Source organism: Antrostomus carolinensis, unplaced genomic scaffold (assembly GCF_000700745.2).
Source record: "Antrostomus carolinensis isolate BGI_N321 unplaced genomic scaffold, ASM70074v2 scaffold11076, whole genome shotgun sequence".
In the NCBI taxonomy this organism is placed as follows: domain Eukaryota; kingdom Metazoa; phylum Chordata; class Aves; order Caprimulgiformes; family Caprimulgidae; genus Antrostomus; species Antrostomus carolinensis.
In genome coordinates this window covers 1-16,380 of record NW_010321173.1, presented here as the reverse complement: position 1 = coordinate 16,380, position 16,380 = coordinate 1, and the positions used below count along the sequence as shown (strand labels likewise).

The following is a 16,380-nucleotide window of genomic DNA, read 5'->3' as shown; positions in this document are numbered from 1 at the left end:
ACAAGGAAGAGTCACACAAACCTGTCTGCAAGGACTGCAGAAAGACTACTGCTTGCCATCCATGCAAACAGCCACCGATGGCCATGACAGTAAAATCCTATCCTGTCCTCCTATTAGTCAGCATCTGGTTTCTTGTTTATAAAACAGTCATAACTGGTTTCTTACTTGTAATTTGCTTGCTTCCACATGGGTACACCTTCAAATAATTTCCTTGTGATCATATCTGCAAGACTGTATGAAGTGAACAACAGCAACAGTAACATTACTAAACAAAACTGCAGGGTAAGCCAGAAAAATGTTTTATTTTATTAGGAATGGTACATTTAAACACACATAAGACTTTAGGATTAATTTACATATTTTTCCAAAAACGTTTCCCTTCTTTAACGATACAGAAGTTAAAAAAAATATCTAATTCCAAATTATAAGAACAAACAGTATTTGCAGCGGAAATTCCTATTAATCAAAACAACTGTGCATTCTGGAGATTTAAAGAAATTATCCTCTTTATGCTTTACAATGATTAACTTTTCCTGTCACAACTGACTACACTTTTCCTGGGATTTTTGCTGCTGTCATTTACTAAAATAACATTCCATCAAGACTATTGCTAGTCATACACATATTATTCAGTATCGTACTTTTGAGTATGAAAGCTATGTCACTTTTATAAACATCAAAAACATGGACATGCATACTGACATTTCTGTGCAGTTTTATGGAGTCACCTGTCAAATAAGGCCTCTACATACAATACCACATACTAGTGAATTACTGGAAAATTAGTATAATGGATCCCCAATAATCCTGACATCTGGATGATATGTCTCATTTTATCAGGAAATTCCAGCTTTCGTTACTGGTTAACATTGTATTGATTCCCTATCCAAATGAGCAATATTCAACTGACCAATGTGTATTCCTGAAAGTCTGTTGTGAATTGAGCATATTATGAAGTTCATTTAAAGCTGGAACTTAAACAGCCTGTTAAGCCAAGCAACAGGGAAAAAAGTGAACTCTAAACTAAATTCAGCTGGTCCATTCATTCTCACACAGAAAAGTAGCCACAGACCCTTAAAGGAATAAAATCTGTAATTTCTGTTCTCGGACTTAATACCAAGGACAAAAGCTAACGCAGTATTTTGGAAGTCAAAGGCCTTGAAGGTGGAGAGGAAAGTGGGGGGCAAGAGAGGGAGAAAGCAGCTTATTGTCTCATCCCATTACCTCAGCATTATGTGTACATAATATATCTATGATAGAAATGTTTACTAGTAGCAGGGAAAAAAAATAAAAAAGACTTCCCACTCCAGACTTCACTGAAAGGAGAAAGCCACAGCCCCTCCTCACAGAGATGGCCTATTTGATGACAGGCACTTTGGCAATGTAAGAGGAGGTTATCCTTTCATCATGTTAACTCTTCCCCTCCCAGTTCTCATGTATAATTTGTCTCAAGTCTTCAAGAAACTTGAATCAAATTAAATGTGTTAATACATCTCTAAGAGCAGGTTAACTACGGCTATGAGCAGAGCTCGACCTAGAACGAGATTTTCTTTTAGAAGAAGAAGGAGATGGGGAAGAAGCTAGCAAGCTGGAGCGGTGGCTCTTCTGGGAGTAACTCTTCTTAGGTGTACGACTGCGAGAACGAGATCGGGATCGAGATCGGGACCGGGATCGAGAGCGAGACCTGGACCTGGACCTTGATCTTGACCTGGACCTGGACTTGGACCGGCTGTCCGATCTGGAAGATCCTGTAGACCTGGACCGGCTGCGAGATCTTGAGTAACTCCTTGATCGAGATCTGCTTCTAGAGAAACACAATAAAGAGCTATAGTCTCACCTCCTACTGAACTTACAATAGTTTCAGTTCTCAACTACTTTACATGCACAGCACATCCACCCAAACGCACTATGCCCAGCATTCAGTTACTTCTCAGCGCTGCTAGATTTCTGTTACGCTCCATCATCACATCTTCTTAGGCCAAGGAGAGCAGGAACTGCTAGCCTTGACACTCTCTGCTAGTTTGGGAGAATATAAACTGCCCTCCCACCCACCCGCACTCCTCTCTCAGGGAGCAAACAAATAATTTTTAGCCATTTATCATGAAAAGTACAGAAATTAAAATTCATACCTGTGGTATTTATTCTCTCTAGAAATGTTCGTGTAAATTAGTTAGGGTTTCTTTCAAGATGCTAAAGAAGTCTCTAAAGGCACGGAACACCAGTACACCTTAAGGCCTGAGAGTTTAACACCTTCTCTAGTCATGCTTCCCTTTTTCATGAAAAGGAATCGTTTTGGTTTTTAAGAGAGACAATGAAAGAGCTGCAGCTAACCTTTTTTTAATAACTAAATGGTTGACTACTTTGGGCATAATGCAAACAAGCTAAAAGTTTTTTCTTTGGTTCTCATGAAAAGGTTGGCTTTCACAACTATTCAAGAGATATTTCACAGGACTGTGAAGCATCTTTTCATTAAATTAAAATTATTTTAGTAACAAAATTAATATATTTTTTTAAAGTCCTTTAATTTAACTATAAAGTTTTATCTTTAAAAATATAAATTCTCCTTTCTTTCACCCACAAGTGTTCTATTTGCCTTATTTTCAGCAAGTTAATTCTTATCTAAATCTGTTTACTCTGCTAGAAAGTGGTTCTGTGAGGTGACATTTAGCTTGGGGCCAAAGAATTAGATAATAAAACTTTGGCATTGATACTACCCAAATCCACGCCCTCAGCAGAATTTTATCAGGTCCGGTGACATACCTATGCCTTCTGTGATCTTCGGTCAGTTTAATTCTGCGTCCATTCAGCTCAGTGCCATCCAATTTTTCCAGTGCACTCTTCATATCACTGTAAGACGCGAATTCCACAACTCTGTATACCATCAGAAAAGAGAAAACAAAAGTCTCAGAGAAACTGAAAAAGCAAGAAGAACAAGTTTGGGCCTTTTTCAGTCTGTTGACTCACAGCTTTATCTTCTGGAAGCTAATTTTTAACTTGGTTAACAGGAAAATATGACATTAACAGTCCTAGCCATCCATATCTTTCACATTTTCTTAAATCTCAAAATGCTCATCTGCAATGAAATGGAGAAAATCCACAAAGCTACAAAAATCTGCACCAGCTGATGAAATATCTTAGTGCTCCACTAAATTGCATTCTAAAGCTGTCCAAGAAACAAAATAATATTGCAACCTCTCATGCCCTATTTAGATTTTTAACACTGAACAGAAAAATCCCTCCTGTTGTTTTAATCTGTTTTCCCCTCAAAAAGATTCTAAGTTGCATTTGCCTGCAGAGACATTCTGTTCACACTTCCCTCCCTCGTGGTTTGTCGTGCAGGACCTGTGTAGTGTGTAGAACTAAGAATGGAGAACACACAGCTAGGTATTCCCTACGGGAATTGGTTATGTCCATTTCGTGTGACTTTGCTGAACCAGTGTGAAGTCACAGACAGGAGGTATTTTAGTCTCAGGAGTCAGAATTAGATCATAAATTATTACATATAAATAACTCTAAGTTAAAGACAGCAGTTCAACCCAACTGTTGAAAGGTTTTCTCCCTTCCCCTTCTGTCTTAACATGGTGGAGATGAGAGACTGAGTTCAATGCCACTTCTGAACTCCTACTTACTGAGAGTACTTTCTTTTAAGTTGGAGAAATTTCAGCATCTAAGCCATGCCATAGATTTATATTTAATTTCTTTTCTATTACAAGGATAATCTTGCCTTTAACAGTTTCAGTTATGATACAGATTTAGACACAGAATTAACTTACCCTTCATTCCTGTTGTTTCTGTGTGCATCCACATAGGTGACCTCCCCTGCCTTTCTCATGACATCTTTCAAGTCCTGCACCAAAAGTTAATATTTTAGCCTCAAACAGGCCACAAATGAGTCAGCTAGCAGTAATAACCCTGTAAAACTTTCTCTGCTAGAACTGCTGAATGTTTATGTATTTTTCTATAAATACAAATAATTTAGAAAATTTTCTGAAACTCAGCCTATATAATAGCAACTGCATACAGAAAGAATCCTTTACTTCTAACTACAGTAAAATATTGCTTTTAAAATAATCCTGCATCCCCAAACCAGCTATTATGAAAACACAATGCAATACTTAAAATACCAACATATGCACAGAAATCAGAATTATACCAGAGGAAAAGCAATGTAGTATTAAATGCAAATTTTCATGACTGACTACAAGCATTAACACCCCAGTTAGATGACAATCCAATATATGTAGACGAATTCATTCCATATGCTCACCTCCCCCAACTTCACAGCAAAATTAAAAGCAAATAGGTGTAATTACTATATAATTAATAATTTTACAAAAGGAAAACATTTCATTGTATTTCACTTGAATATCTGTCACACTACAGTGCTACATCAATAGACACTCTTCTACTTAACTTAATAGAGGCTAAACAAGCAGACACTGTAAAATTACTTGCTCAGCAACAGGATAAAGTACAAACAAATAATGTAAAAGGCCACTAAAGAGCTAAACATTTGTATAAGTTAAAGCAGCACTTTTACCAAACAGTATCTGGTATTTTATAATCCCAGACTACTTACCGCAACACGCCACAAGTGGCAGATGATATAGGAAGGTACCTTAAGCAAAGAGTTGCTTGTCCAATACCTAGCTGGCCAAGAGGAACTCTCTTACATGAGAAAGGCAGAGTGATGGCTCATAGCAATATGCTTCACGGAGGCACCAGAGGCCCTGAAAGCACTGGACATAGTCTCCAGTCTCCAGAAGTGGCTAAAGAACCCGAGGATGATCTGTGCTAGCCAATCGAGATCAAACCCAGGCAAACCAAGATCTAGATCGCCAAAAAACAGGAGTGTCATAGGAACCAAAAGGAAAATTCAGAACAGGCCAAACCCTAGAATTTCAGCCACTAGAAAACCCCCAAATCTTTGGTTCTTTTTCCTCCACACCAGAAAAATGAGGGTTAACCAAATCAAGGTTATTAGAAGAGGTTAAAAATGCACTTGGTTAGAAATATGCTTAAGGAAGAAAAGACTATAAAACAAAAAGCAAAGAAAAACTTTAGAACATTTGCCACAGAATGTAAGAAGGCTTTGTTTTATCTAATCTTTTACTTAAAATTAGTTCTATTTTTAAAAATTACATATGCAAACTAGTAGATATTTTCCTTGTTTCGCATGTGCTTAACACAAAGAAACTTTAATAGCAAATGAAAAATGGGCCCCACAGTACCATTAAAAGTAATACTTCAACCTCAGTATGTTTATCCCAATTTAGAGATGAAGAACAAAATGTTGTCTCTGCTCAAGTCAATGAGAGCTTAACCAGACCAGGACTGGTAAGTCAAAAGGAAGTTAGAAAACATTAACCTACATAATTATTTTCAAATTCAATAGCTTTAGGCTTTAAAACTCAGACTTGCCACACTACACGCTGAATCCTAGGTATCATCATAATGAAATACCATTTGTAATAGCAATGTCAACATGATTAAGATGCCAAAATTATTGCTCAGAAGTGTGTGTGTGTGTGTGTGTTATAAAAGCTCAACAGAGTATTTGCTATTATTAGGGGAATATTTTAAAGTTATCTGGTTTTACTTAACAGAAATCAGTGGAACAGTCAAATTTTATCTTAAGTTTACTGTTCTGGTTCACCTTGAACAGCACAAGAATACCCTGTTGTCCTTAATAGCAAATGAAAATAAGGTGTAGGACAACCATATGTAAGAAAAACACATATTAAAAATTACATCTTCATGTAACACAGATCTACGTTTCCCAGCTGCTTGAAAACTCACAGATACTGAAGAACAAATGAGGATAGTTGGAAAGCTCTGAACATGCAGAAATGTTTGCTAAAATAAGGAGAATTCTGAGAGTTTGTCTATTACTTCAATATGAGATTATCTATTAACAATACAGTCGACAACTCAAGGAAACTGATCTGAACACAAATTTTATTTGTGGGTTTTCTTTTTTTTTTTTTTAAATATCCCAACACAGTAACTTTTGGAGGAGACAGAAGTTCTCAAAGCAAGGGGATCTGCACACACCAAAGATTACATTATATGCCCAAGTTTTAAAGCAAGGTTCTGTATCAATTGTGCTTGTTAGAAGCTCAGGGATTAGAAAGGAAGAATAATGCCACTACTGTTAATGTATTAGCTATTTTAATCTGTTGTGTAAGCAGCACAGTTAAAAAGAAGTTAAAACACTAAGTCAGTATCATAGCAACACAGATATTAGCTTCAAATGGTTTCTGTTTAGGCAGGTATCAAGAAGTAAAGTGTCTTATGCTTACTTAAATATAAAAGAGAGTCATTAAAACATTTAATTAGAATCCTAAAGATTCATCAGTATGAAATCTGAATCAGGTTGGCTTCAGTCTAAAATGGTAGAGTACACATAAAGCCATTATAAATATTCACAACTAAAAAAACATTTCCCCCCCCCCCGCCCAGTTATGAATTTAACACTAAACAGCATTATAGGATTTACTCTTCTTAACACTTCATTCTAGCTTTCTTCTCTGGTCCCTATGGTCATTTCCAAGCACTGTGTTTTATAACAATCTCTTCATATACGTGTAATTGCACAGCATACCCAGAAGATATTTAGATGAAATCCACTTGCTCATCACATCAACTCAGAATTTGTTTTTTTAGTTATTCAATAATTAACACGACTGTACAATTATGAACCTTTTGAACCTGTCATGCAAAAGATAAACAAACCTAGCTCAGCCATTTATCTGCATGGACTATACCCGAGCTCTTATGAAACACACCAGTCGAGCTCCAGCCAAGCCAAACAGCCTCCTCATGTGGATTTAGCTGCAGGACCAGACCAAGGCTTTGAACATTCAACATGTTCTACTGCATCTTTCAGTACACTAATTAAAGTCTCTTTATTCAAAGAATATAAAGGTTAATGATCAAGACTAAACTCCACTATTCACTCACATTTTGTAAATAGCATCTGTTGCTATGCTCTTAAAAAGTAAACTTTCTATAGACAGTATACTACACAGAACACAACTAAAGGAATTGATTATACGGTTATTCTATTAAAAGCCAGCTTAAAAATAGCAAGACATTAGCAAGACGTAAAAAAAAAAAAAGGTGGTAAGAAAGCTTCAAAAGACAATTACTAGAAGTCTGGGGTTTCTAAAAAATATCTACAGTAAGTGTACTTTACAGTAGCTGTCTTAAGATTCCCTTTATTAATGGTGTATTACCAGACTTCTCAACCATGCATCACGCCACAAAAACACTTCACAAAATGTAAAAAAAGACCATAAATTTCACTCAAAACAAAAGGCGTGTACTTCCAGGTGTAACAACACAAAAGGATGTCATAGTCTGAATGGACGCCATGCTTCAATAATTTAGAAGCAACCCAGAGTTTTCCAAAGTTTTATCAGTAGGTGAAGAGGAGTAAGCAAGAATCAGTTCCCAACTACAAAATCCAGTTATAGAACTATTTGCGCAGCTGTGAAGCCAAAGACTTAAGTGAATGCTAGTTTTTAGCAATCACTGAAGCTTTTTTGCTTATTTTTTATTGACGTTAAATATTTATGATGGCTTTATTAAGAAATTAGGCTGAGAGTAGTACTTACAGGTAGGAAAATAAGGTGTAAAAACCAGAAGATAAGATGTTAACTCACCTGCCAGCTGATACGGGACGAAAGGTTTTCAACTATGATCCTGTGTTCAGTACGAACAGGAGGTCCATACCGGCTAGAAGAGTTCACAGGGAAAAAAAGGAAAAAGTCTCCAGTGTCAGGAATTTAGAACTTAAAAAATCTTATGTTTCCTACAGTTTGCTGAGAGATTTAAGTATGTTCCTTGCTGCTGGACTGCAGATTTGATTCTCTCTAGTCAAGAATATATTTAAGAGTCCACTACAAGAAGAGAGCTGCTACACGGGGATTAAAAAGGATTTTGATTAAGAGCTTTGTACCAAGGCAGTCAATATAGCTGCCATTTTTTCTAGATACACTGAAGTAAGTGCCTAGCAAAATGAAAATAACTTAAAGAAAATTAGTTTAATTTTGGTATTTGACAGGCCTGGCTCACACATATGGTTTTGGAGGATATTTATGTAAAGGGTAATTTTTAATTTTGTTGTTGGTAGGATAAACTCTGCTTCATGTCGGGGAGATAAAAGTCACAGTTTAAAGGCATCTTATTTCAGGCTTCTAAATTCAAGATCACTTGTTAATATTTATAAATGCCACCACGACCTATATTAGATATTTTTGTGGGTAGAAATATTCTTGTTTTAGTAAAATGAGAGCTAGATAACTGGTTGCCCTGAAATAACTGTGGCAGTTTACAGTTCCTGAATGAAAGCTGATGTTTTTCACTTGATCAAAAATTAAAGACCCTCTCAAAAATGAAAACGTGGCTTGAAAACGTTCATGCAGAAAATAAGAGCAAGACATCTGAAAAGAATACTGCCCTTGTAGACACTTCTGTTCCCAGTCCTAGTCATTCTGAACCCAAAGGGATCTGAGAACCATGGAAAAATGTATGCCAGCCTTTTAATAAGTAACGTAGAACTCCAACAATGGCACTACTTTGTATTACTACAAAAAGATTCAAGAATCAAGAACACTGACCTTAGAGAAAATTATTTTTATCTTCTCCTCCCATAGAAACACAATCCTAAACTGTGCGTATTGATTTGTACACTGAAGCACAGGCAATTTCATTTCAGTGCATACCTCAAAGTGTCCCAATTTTTTTCAGAACATCCAGATCTTCCAGGCATTTAAACAGAGGTCCCAGAGTCCCAAAACTGGCAGGCTGAGTCTCATTTTTCCATTATTGCAAACCGCAGTCTCTTCCTGTCTGGCATCGGCAGTCTGACGTCATGAACATGACTACAACGTCAGACACCCACGACCTTCAATCACATTTCCTACTTTAAAAGTCCACTTTTAGCCTGGACCTCGGACCAATTATAGCGCATCAAGGTTACTGCCACTAAAGAAAAAATAATCTAATTAGCATACTTGCATATGCAAATTAGATGTTCCAGACACTGGTTTTTAACTGGCAGCAATTCTGACTTTGAAGCAAACACAGAGGTTTATGTCAGTTAAGTCTTTATCTCTCTTCCAAACTCTTCTCTGCACAGGCCACAGCTATCAATGTTTCTACAGAGTAAATTATTCCATACATATTTACTTCACACAGGTAGGGAAAAAGTACAAAGATGTAAAGTGTAGTTGTTTGGTGGAATATATGCAAATCTGCGTAACTTTCACAAATTCCACTTCAAGTTGGTGCAAGGTTCACCACTAGCTCAAATCAGTGAAAGTGAACAACTCCACGAATACCGTATGTCCACTACAGCATTCTAGACATGAGCTACGTCCTGTTTTTCATATTCCATTGTTGGACAGAGGCTCTCCTTCAGCAAGGCACCTGCTCGGTCAGCAAACTTAGTCAACTGCTATTTAAACACTTCTGCACACGCTAGTATCTTGTGCCATAGCACTGTTTCTCACAATTCCTTTTGTACACTGTGTTGAAGTAAGCATTTTGATACTCACACAACTAGAAATGTGAAAGCTTGGTTAGATGATAAACACCTTGAACTATTGCTCTACAATAATTCTTCTTAGCCTGTAAGCTCAGTTTAACGACAAAAGCCTCAATAGAAAAGCTCTGGCATTTTTCTTGATTAGTGTTAAAAACTGCCAATCCAACTGCAGCATTACCCCTTCACATCATTTACACAACAGCAGGAAGCAAGACCAGCGTAGTGCCTACAACATGGAAAAGGAGCACTTCATAACAGGTTCGTGAATCTCTGCAAGCCAGCTAAAACTGCTTCCCACACTCTCCTCAACCAGAGGAGGTAAATAATAGTAATGGACCTCCCAGGTTTGCGAACATAAAACTTATTTCATAAAGCTATACAAGGAAACAGAGCTGGATCCCTAACTGCAACCACAAGAAGAAAACAGTATTTCAGTACAGTTCTTCAGTTATTCTGTTGGTAGGAAACAAGAGTCCAGACCACCTACCTAGAGCCACTCTGTGACTGGTAATAACTGAACCGTTGTGCGAATCTGCCCCTTCCTCTTCGGGCTCGAGCATGCTCAATTGTAACCCTTATCATAGGAACAAAAGAAAACAAGCAAACAAAAAATAAATCACAAACTTTAAGTATTTGACACTGACTTAAATCTTTCACAACTGGAAGCACATGTGCACGAACAAGAATCATCTTGCCCTTGCAAGCAATGATTTATGCCACATTCACTGGCATTTCTTAAAGAGCCAGAGCAGCGGTATTCTCTTGTCTCATTTGTCTCCCTCAGATGTTCGTGAAAATTGTCATGGGTCTGTAATTCAGATTGAAACAATCAAATTTGTTCAACCAGAGCCCAAGAGTAATCACAGAGGGAAGAGAATACCAAAATACTAACAACGACCTAATGACCTAAACCCAACTTCCACAACCACAATAAAAATTACTGTAACATGCAATGACTACGGTCCACATTATTGCAAAATGAAGAGCAACACTCCAAATTATGAGAGGCTATCACCAACTTATTTTTGGAAGTCAATAGACAGATAAGGAACAAATAGATACATTCAATTCACTTTTACTAATATTTCTAGTGACAAGACCTTGAGTTAAAAGGTCTTGAAAAGTAAGTGCAAGTGGAGAAAATAGCCTTGCTCCAAACCAGCCCTCCTTGAGTCCCAAAATATCTTTGCCTTATATGAGACTGTAGCCAGGATCCCAAAGAAACTCCTCAGATAAAGTTCTGGAAGGTGTATCCCACCACAGAGCCACAAGGAGCGGGTGTCAGAGCACCAGCTAATGCGCTGTATTTGGGTGTAAAGCATTTTTGCTGTTCTTAAGGGAAATGATGGTATCAAGCTTACCTTTCATCACACAGCTCTTTACCATTTAGTTCATAAATTGCATCATCAGCATCCCTGTGGTCTTCGAACTCCTAGAAAGAAAATATGAATAAAAAAAAATTTTCCCTCATAGTGTATTTAAATGCTAGAAAACACGGGCTTTTTATAAATTTTACATTTCTGCAGCAAGTATCAGCTAGACCTTTAAAAAAGGAAGTGGATTCCTAGTATATTTCTGACTGAAAAGCCAAGATGTTCCCATTCATGACCATTTCTTCTCCCTCCACCCTGCAAACTCGTTTTGCCTCCCTCAATTATTTCAGTATAACTATTTGTAGGACCTATATAAAATAATTAAATGACCTGGGTTATTACAGAAATATCTAAAATACTTTTCAGGAGAGAGGTAGGGGGGATTACTTCAAGGCACAGTTTAATACACAGGACTACCTACAGGGAAATCCTTTGTAACAAGCATGAGCTCTTCAACTGCAACCAAAAGCAGGAGAGCTGTGCACTCCCAAAACTTCTTAAAGAGTTCTGGGGCTGATTCAACTCTTACTGAATTGGCAAAGAAACAGTGAACCAGAATAAAAAGCTCTTCTGACTTTTTTCTGAGTGAATTCAGCTCACTAGGCTGGCAAAAAGGTGCCTGTGTAAGAAGAGTAAGAAACATAAGCCCCTCTTCTGGCCATATGTGGGTCTGGATCAGCTATAATATGCAATTCCATATACTGCTGCAACGGAATTTGTTGCTTTGCTCTTGGCAGCAATGCTGCTTCAGCCAGCCCGAGTAGCCTCTGCCCACCACCCAGCCCACTGGTTCTTGGCAGAGCTGTTTGTACAGCTCTGCAGGAAACTAGGTCAAGAAATCTACCCAGATGAAAACCAGCACACTTTGTGCAGGAGGTGGGGGTGAAAAAGACAGTGTTATTTTTCAACTAGATCAGCTTCCCAGGTAGGTTCATTATGTGGCTGAGCAACTTTGGTAATACCATGTGAGGCAAGGGGAGAAAGGAAAGAAATAACGCAGTGAGAACAAGCAGCTGGGTAGGGACTGCCTGAATCAACACTGTGGATGGAGGGGAAAAAAAAAAAGTGGAACTGCAGCTTGAGAGCAATGAACAAGAGAGAGGCAGCTTCTTAAGTTGAAGAAAGCATTTGCATAACTATAAACAGCTTTCCAGAAGCAACACTGGCTTAATCAACCTTCCCCCTTCTGCACTGGAATCTGTTTCACTACCCAGTGAAACATCACACATCCTTGCATGATGATGCAAAGATTATCTTGAGAAAATTCATTTAGGCCTAGCATTTAAGAGTATCAATAGTTAGCACCTACAACTCCCATGATTTCAGCTAGTTTCTGACAAACTGAAGGTCTGCAGGACTATCTAGCTTTACATACTAGCTTTATGGTCTGTCTTTATGAAGACATTCTGCACTGAAATCTACAGAATTTAAGTAAATTTAATCAGTTTCAAAGATCAAGCAATGACTTTGATCAAGCAAAATGAAACATGCTTTTAATACTAGAAGAATGTTCAATCAGAATCACTTGGTTTTGTAAGAGGTTTTACAAATACAGATTTTAAACAACCGAAATCAAATGTGAACTGACAGCTCATCACAAGTGAGGTACGGCAAAGGATAACACTATTCAGTGCACTTACAGACAATCTGGATGACAGGACTGAGTGCACCCTCACCAATTTTGTGGCTGACACCAAAGTGGGATGCGAAACATTTACCAGAAGGAAAAAACATCACACAGATAGACCTTGAGAGGCTGAAAGTTTAGGCCAACCAGAATCACAAGTTTTAACAAAAGATAAATTTGAAGTCCTGCACCTGGGATAGAACAATCCCAAGCAGCAAAACAGGTTGGGGTCTCAGTGGCTGGAGTGTAGCTCTGCTGAGAAGGACATGGAAATCCTTGTGGACAGTCAGCTAAGCGTTAGTCAGCAGTGTGGCCTCGCTGCAATGAAAGCAAACCGCATCCTGGGTTGCATCAGTAAGAGTACAGGCAGCAGACCAAGGGATGTGATTATTCCACTCCACCTGGCATTTGTTAGGCCACACCTGGAACACTGTGTTCAGCTTTGGCCCCTCCAGCTCAAGACAGACACCGAAAAATTGGAGCAGGACTAGCAAAGGGCCACCAAAACTGATCATAAGGTTGGAAAACAAAGAAAGATTGAGACAGCTGTGTTTGTTCAGCCTGAAGAAAAGGCAGCTCAAAGAAGCTCTAGTTAAGAGTCTTCCAATACCTAGAACACAGTTACAGAGATGATGGAAGTGCTTTCCTGAGGTGGGTGCACAGCAACAGGTTGACAGGCAAAGTGGGGGGAAGTTTTGTTCAGATGTAAGGAAAAAATTCTTCATCATGAGAACAACAAATTTCTTTAGATAAAGTTGTGGGACAGTTATTCAAGCTTATTAGTGAGCTTTGAAAAGAAAATGCTTCTGCCTAGGAACTGGAGAAGAGAAGAAGGGTGGTTGGCTGACTCATGTACAGGAGCTGGACAGACATTGCTCCTGAATGAGTCAACAGCCCTGCCCAAGAAGAGAAGAGGACTGCTCAGGGAAAGGCGATTGAGAAATAGCACTGGAAAGGACACACTAAATAAACTCAGGCTCAAGTTTAGATGGGGTATTTACCTCCAGGCTTTAAGAGGAAGGTATTTACCTACTGGCAGTCAACAAGAAGTAGCTCATATTGCAGGGCAATCAGGAACCAGCACATGCAGGAGTTCAGAAATACTCGTCTGAAACTGAAACAGGCAAAGCCTGGTTTTTCGTTCTTTCCCTGTACCTTCACCCAAGGGTGAATGAATTCCCATCGTGGCAGAATGGACGGCATGTAAGCCTGACATAGTTCAAGGGCAGCCTTTCCAGTTTGAACTCAGTGCTGCACAACAGCTAATTCTCAGTTCTCAGGAGATAACAGTTAACAGGCTGATCCTGAGTCAACTTGGGAACCTGTAAAGCTGTAAAAATTTGGACAGCAACAGTTCTAGAAAGCAGTGGTAGGAAACAAAGATCTAATGAAGTGTATTTCATTTAATAGTCTGACAGACACATATGCCCTGTGAACATATATGGATAGTGAATATACCTAACTTTAGCTGCACAAGAGTTAAAAGCTGTGCTGCTTAAATCCAGCAAGCACCTATTACACCTCTTGTCTTAGTCAACTACTTTGCTTTTACGTCAAGCCATTATTTGGGGATATGACCAAGCAGAGTAGGAGTGAGAGAGGAACGTGAGTAACTCCACATAAACTTTTCTCCAGGCCAAGGTTTTGTCAAGCTTTTTAATGTCATAACAAAGTATTTATACTGTCTTCAGAAATAAGGAATAAAATTTAAATCCATGGAAGACTATGATCAGAGAATGCATTTAATGTAGCTAGAATATTATTTTGAGCAAAATCTGGCCAAAACCAAGTAAAATTGTAATCTCAACATCTGAAAAGCAGTCTGAAATGTATATTAATATTTTACATTTCACATTGGAAATATTATTCCCTTAAGCATTTTCCCTTCCTTGACACGAGCCTAGCAAGGCTAGTACCTGCAAGCAAGAGAAAGGAAAGTAAGATATTACTTACCACAAATCCAAATCCATTTTTAAGATGGATCTCTCGTATGCGTCCATATCCTTTGAAGAATTTCTCCACATCCCGCTCCCGAGCACGTGAGCTTAAGTGTCCAACAAAGACACGGCAGCCACTCATCTTAAGGTTGATGCTAAGAAAGAAAACAGCACTGTTTATCAGATTAACAAACTAAACATATGGTGATTAAGAACATTTTTACATCTCAGAAACCTTGGTTAAATGGGATTTGATTTTATCATACTCCAGGTATATATGTTAAAAATCCAATTCTTCTCTATAGCCAGAGAAGTGAGAAAATCCTGCCCTACTGACTTCTAGCAGAACTTATGCAGAACTTCCAGCTTTGTCCTTTTTAGTCATTTAACTTAAAGACCTCTTGTATTTGAAATATTGGTTTTGTTTGTTGCTGGGCTAATAAGGCTTTTGTACAACAGAACATGAAAAAAACCACTATATAAACTCCAAGATGAATGTGCTAGGTTAAGAGCAGTTTAAAAAAAAAAAAAAGAACAAAAATGTTATGCTAATCATTGGAATAACAACATAAAATGTTCTCAAACTTTGCTTTCACCTGAAAGGATTGTTGCAATAAAAGCTGTATTAGCATCCAAAAGATAAACAGTAGTAATCAAATTATTTCAATTTGTACTAACCATAAAATACCTTATTTTAACAGTGTATCAATTTATGAAAAAGAAACATTTTGTTATTATGAGATTTCAACAACGGCAAAACCAAAGGTTATTTCAGATATTCAGATTTTCAAAACTACCTGCTGATCGAGAATACATAATTTGAGATATGTTATGGAAGCTCCATTGTTTACCTTGAGTATGACACTTTTTCAGGTTATGTAATTCAGAAATTTTTAAGTTCTTGTGACTGAAAAATATTAATTATTTGGCTCAGTTTGCTGTCATATAAAACCCAAAGAATCCAAGCCTTAAGGAATGGAAATACAATGTGATCTTATACTACGATACTGGGCTGTAAAGCAGATAGAGTAAACAGACAACTTACGTTAGCTGTGAAAGCAGTTCAAGACAATGTAGATACAGTATTTTGAAACAGCATGATTTACCTTCTGTGTTAATACCCATTAGGTTTCTATTGATTAGCTTTACTCAGGCTCACTGTTCCATCAGAGAAGTGACAGAAATTCAGAAGATGGGGTATAGGGCTTTGTACGGGGTGAGGTGTAGAAGTGTGACAGCACTCACTCAGGTCAGCCTAATCTGTCTCTGAACCACCACGTGAGGTGATCGCTATTTAATCGCTTTCATGTGAAACGTTTTGTTCTTCTCCTACAACTTTTCACAAAGAAAGCAAGGCCAGCAGTGGGTATTAAAGGAAAGCCAGGCCTTTGCAGAGGAAGGACAGGCTTACATAACCATGTGCTTTGAGACACGCTAAGAACAGCCACTCTGGCAACAGCACTCATCTTGGGAACACAGATTTGACAGATTAAAACGACTGCATAACTGCTGTTAAATTCTTTTAGTTTTTAGTTCTTAGTTCTAGCAAAACAAGGTGAGGAGGAGAGAAGAATCACAGAAGGAGATGAACATGGGATGGCTGGAATTGACTGCCTAAGAAAGTCCCACCGATACAGCGTTAAGACCTATCTGTCCGTGCGCTATTTACCCAAACATCAGGGAGCACAATGGATCTGGAATCTATATCGACACCTGCAAGTCGCAGAGCTTCACGCGTTGTTCCTAACACAATACACCCGCCTCTGCTCACCCAGCGGCTCACAAGACCAAACCCGCTGGCCTAGGAGCACTGGGGAAGCATGGGGCCGCAGCGAAAGGCCATCTGCTCCTTGGCCTTTTTGAGAAGCCCAGACGCGCCGCCTCCCCCAG

At 38.3% G+C, this 16,380-nt stretch overlaps 1 protein-coding gene across 3 annotated transcripts; it reads right to left on the bottom strand.

Annotated features, from left to right (window-relative positions):
- Window positions 1–282: 282 nt before the first annotated feature.
- On the bottom strand, window positions 283–14,640 carry LOC104518994 (serine/arginine-rich splicing factor 5). Of its 3 annotated transcripts, none has more exons than XM_010169829.1 (7): window positions 14,507–14,640; window positions 10,915–10,985; window positions 10,041–10,127; window positions 7,668–7,740; window positions 3,774–3,847; window positions 2,761–2,871; window positions 283–1,804 (listed from the first exon to the last, which is right to left on the bottom strand). In XM_010169829.1, exons 1-7 carry the CDS (start codon window positions 14,630–14,632, stop codon window positions 1,507–1,509), a joined length of 840 nt encoding a protein of 279 aa, XP_010168131.1. In that variant the 5' UTR covers window positions 14,633–14,640; the 3' UTR covers window positions 283–1,506. The 3 variants fall into 3 exon arrangements, with proteins under 3 accessions (XP_010168131.1, XP_010168132.1, XP_010168133.1); XM_010169830.1 differs by having other exon boundaries at window positions 283–1,783; window positions 14,507–14,632; XM_010169831.1 differs by having other exon boundaries at window positions 283–1,774; window positions 14,507–14,632.
- Window positions 14,641–16,380: the final 1,740 nt, after the last annotated feature.

Excerpts from the sequence above, each read along its gene's own strand:
- LOC104518994 (XM_010169829.1), bottom strand. The coding sequence starts at position 14,632 with ATGAGTGGCTGCCGTGTCTTTGTTGGACACTTAAGCTCACGTGCTCGG. Across the intron at positions 7,741-10,040 it reads CAGTCACAGAGTGGCTCTAG|CCGGTATGGACCTCCTGTTC; the intron begins GTAGGTGGTCTG and ends GAACTCTTCTAG. Across the intron at positions 1,805-2,760 it reads GAAGATCACAGAAGGCATAG|AAGCAGATCTCGATCAAGGA; the intron begins GTATGTCACCGG and ends GTGTTTCTCTAG.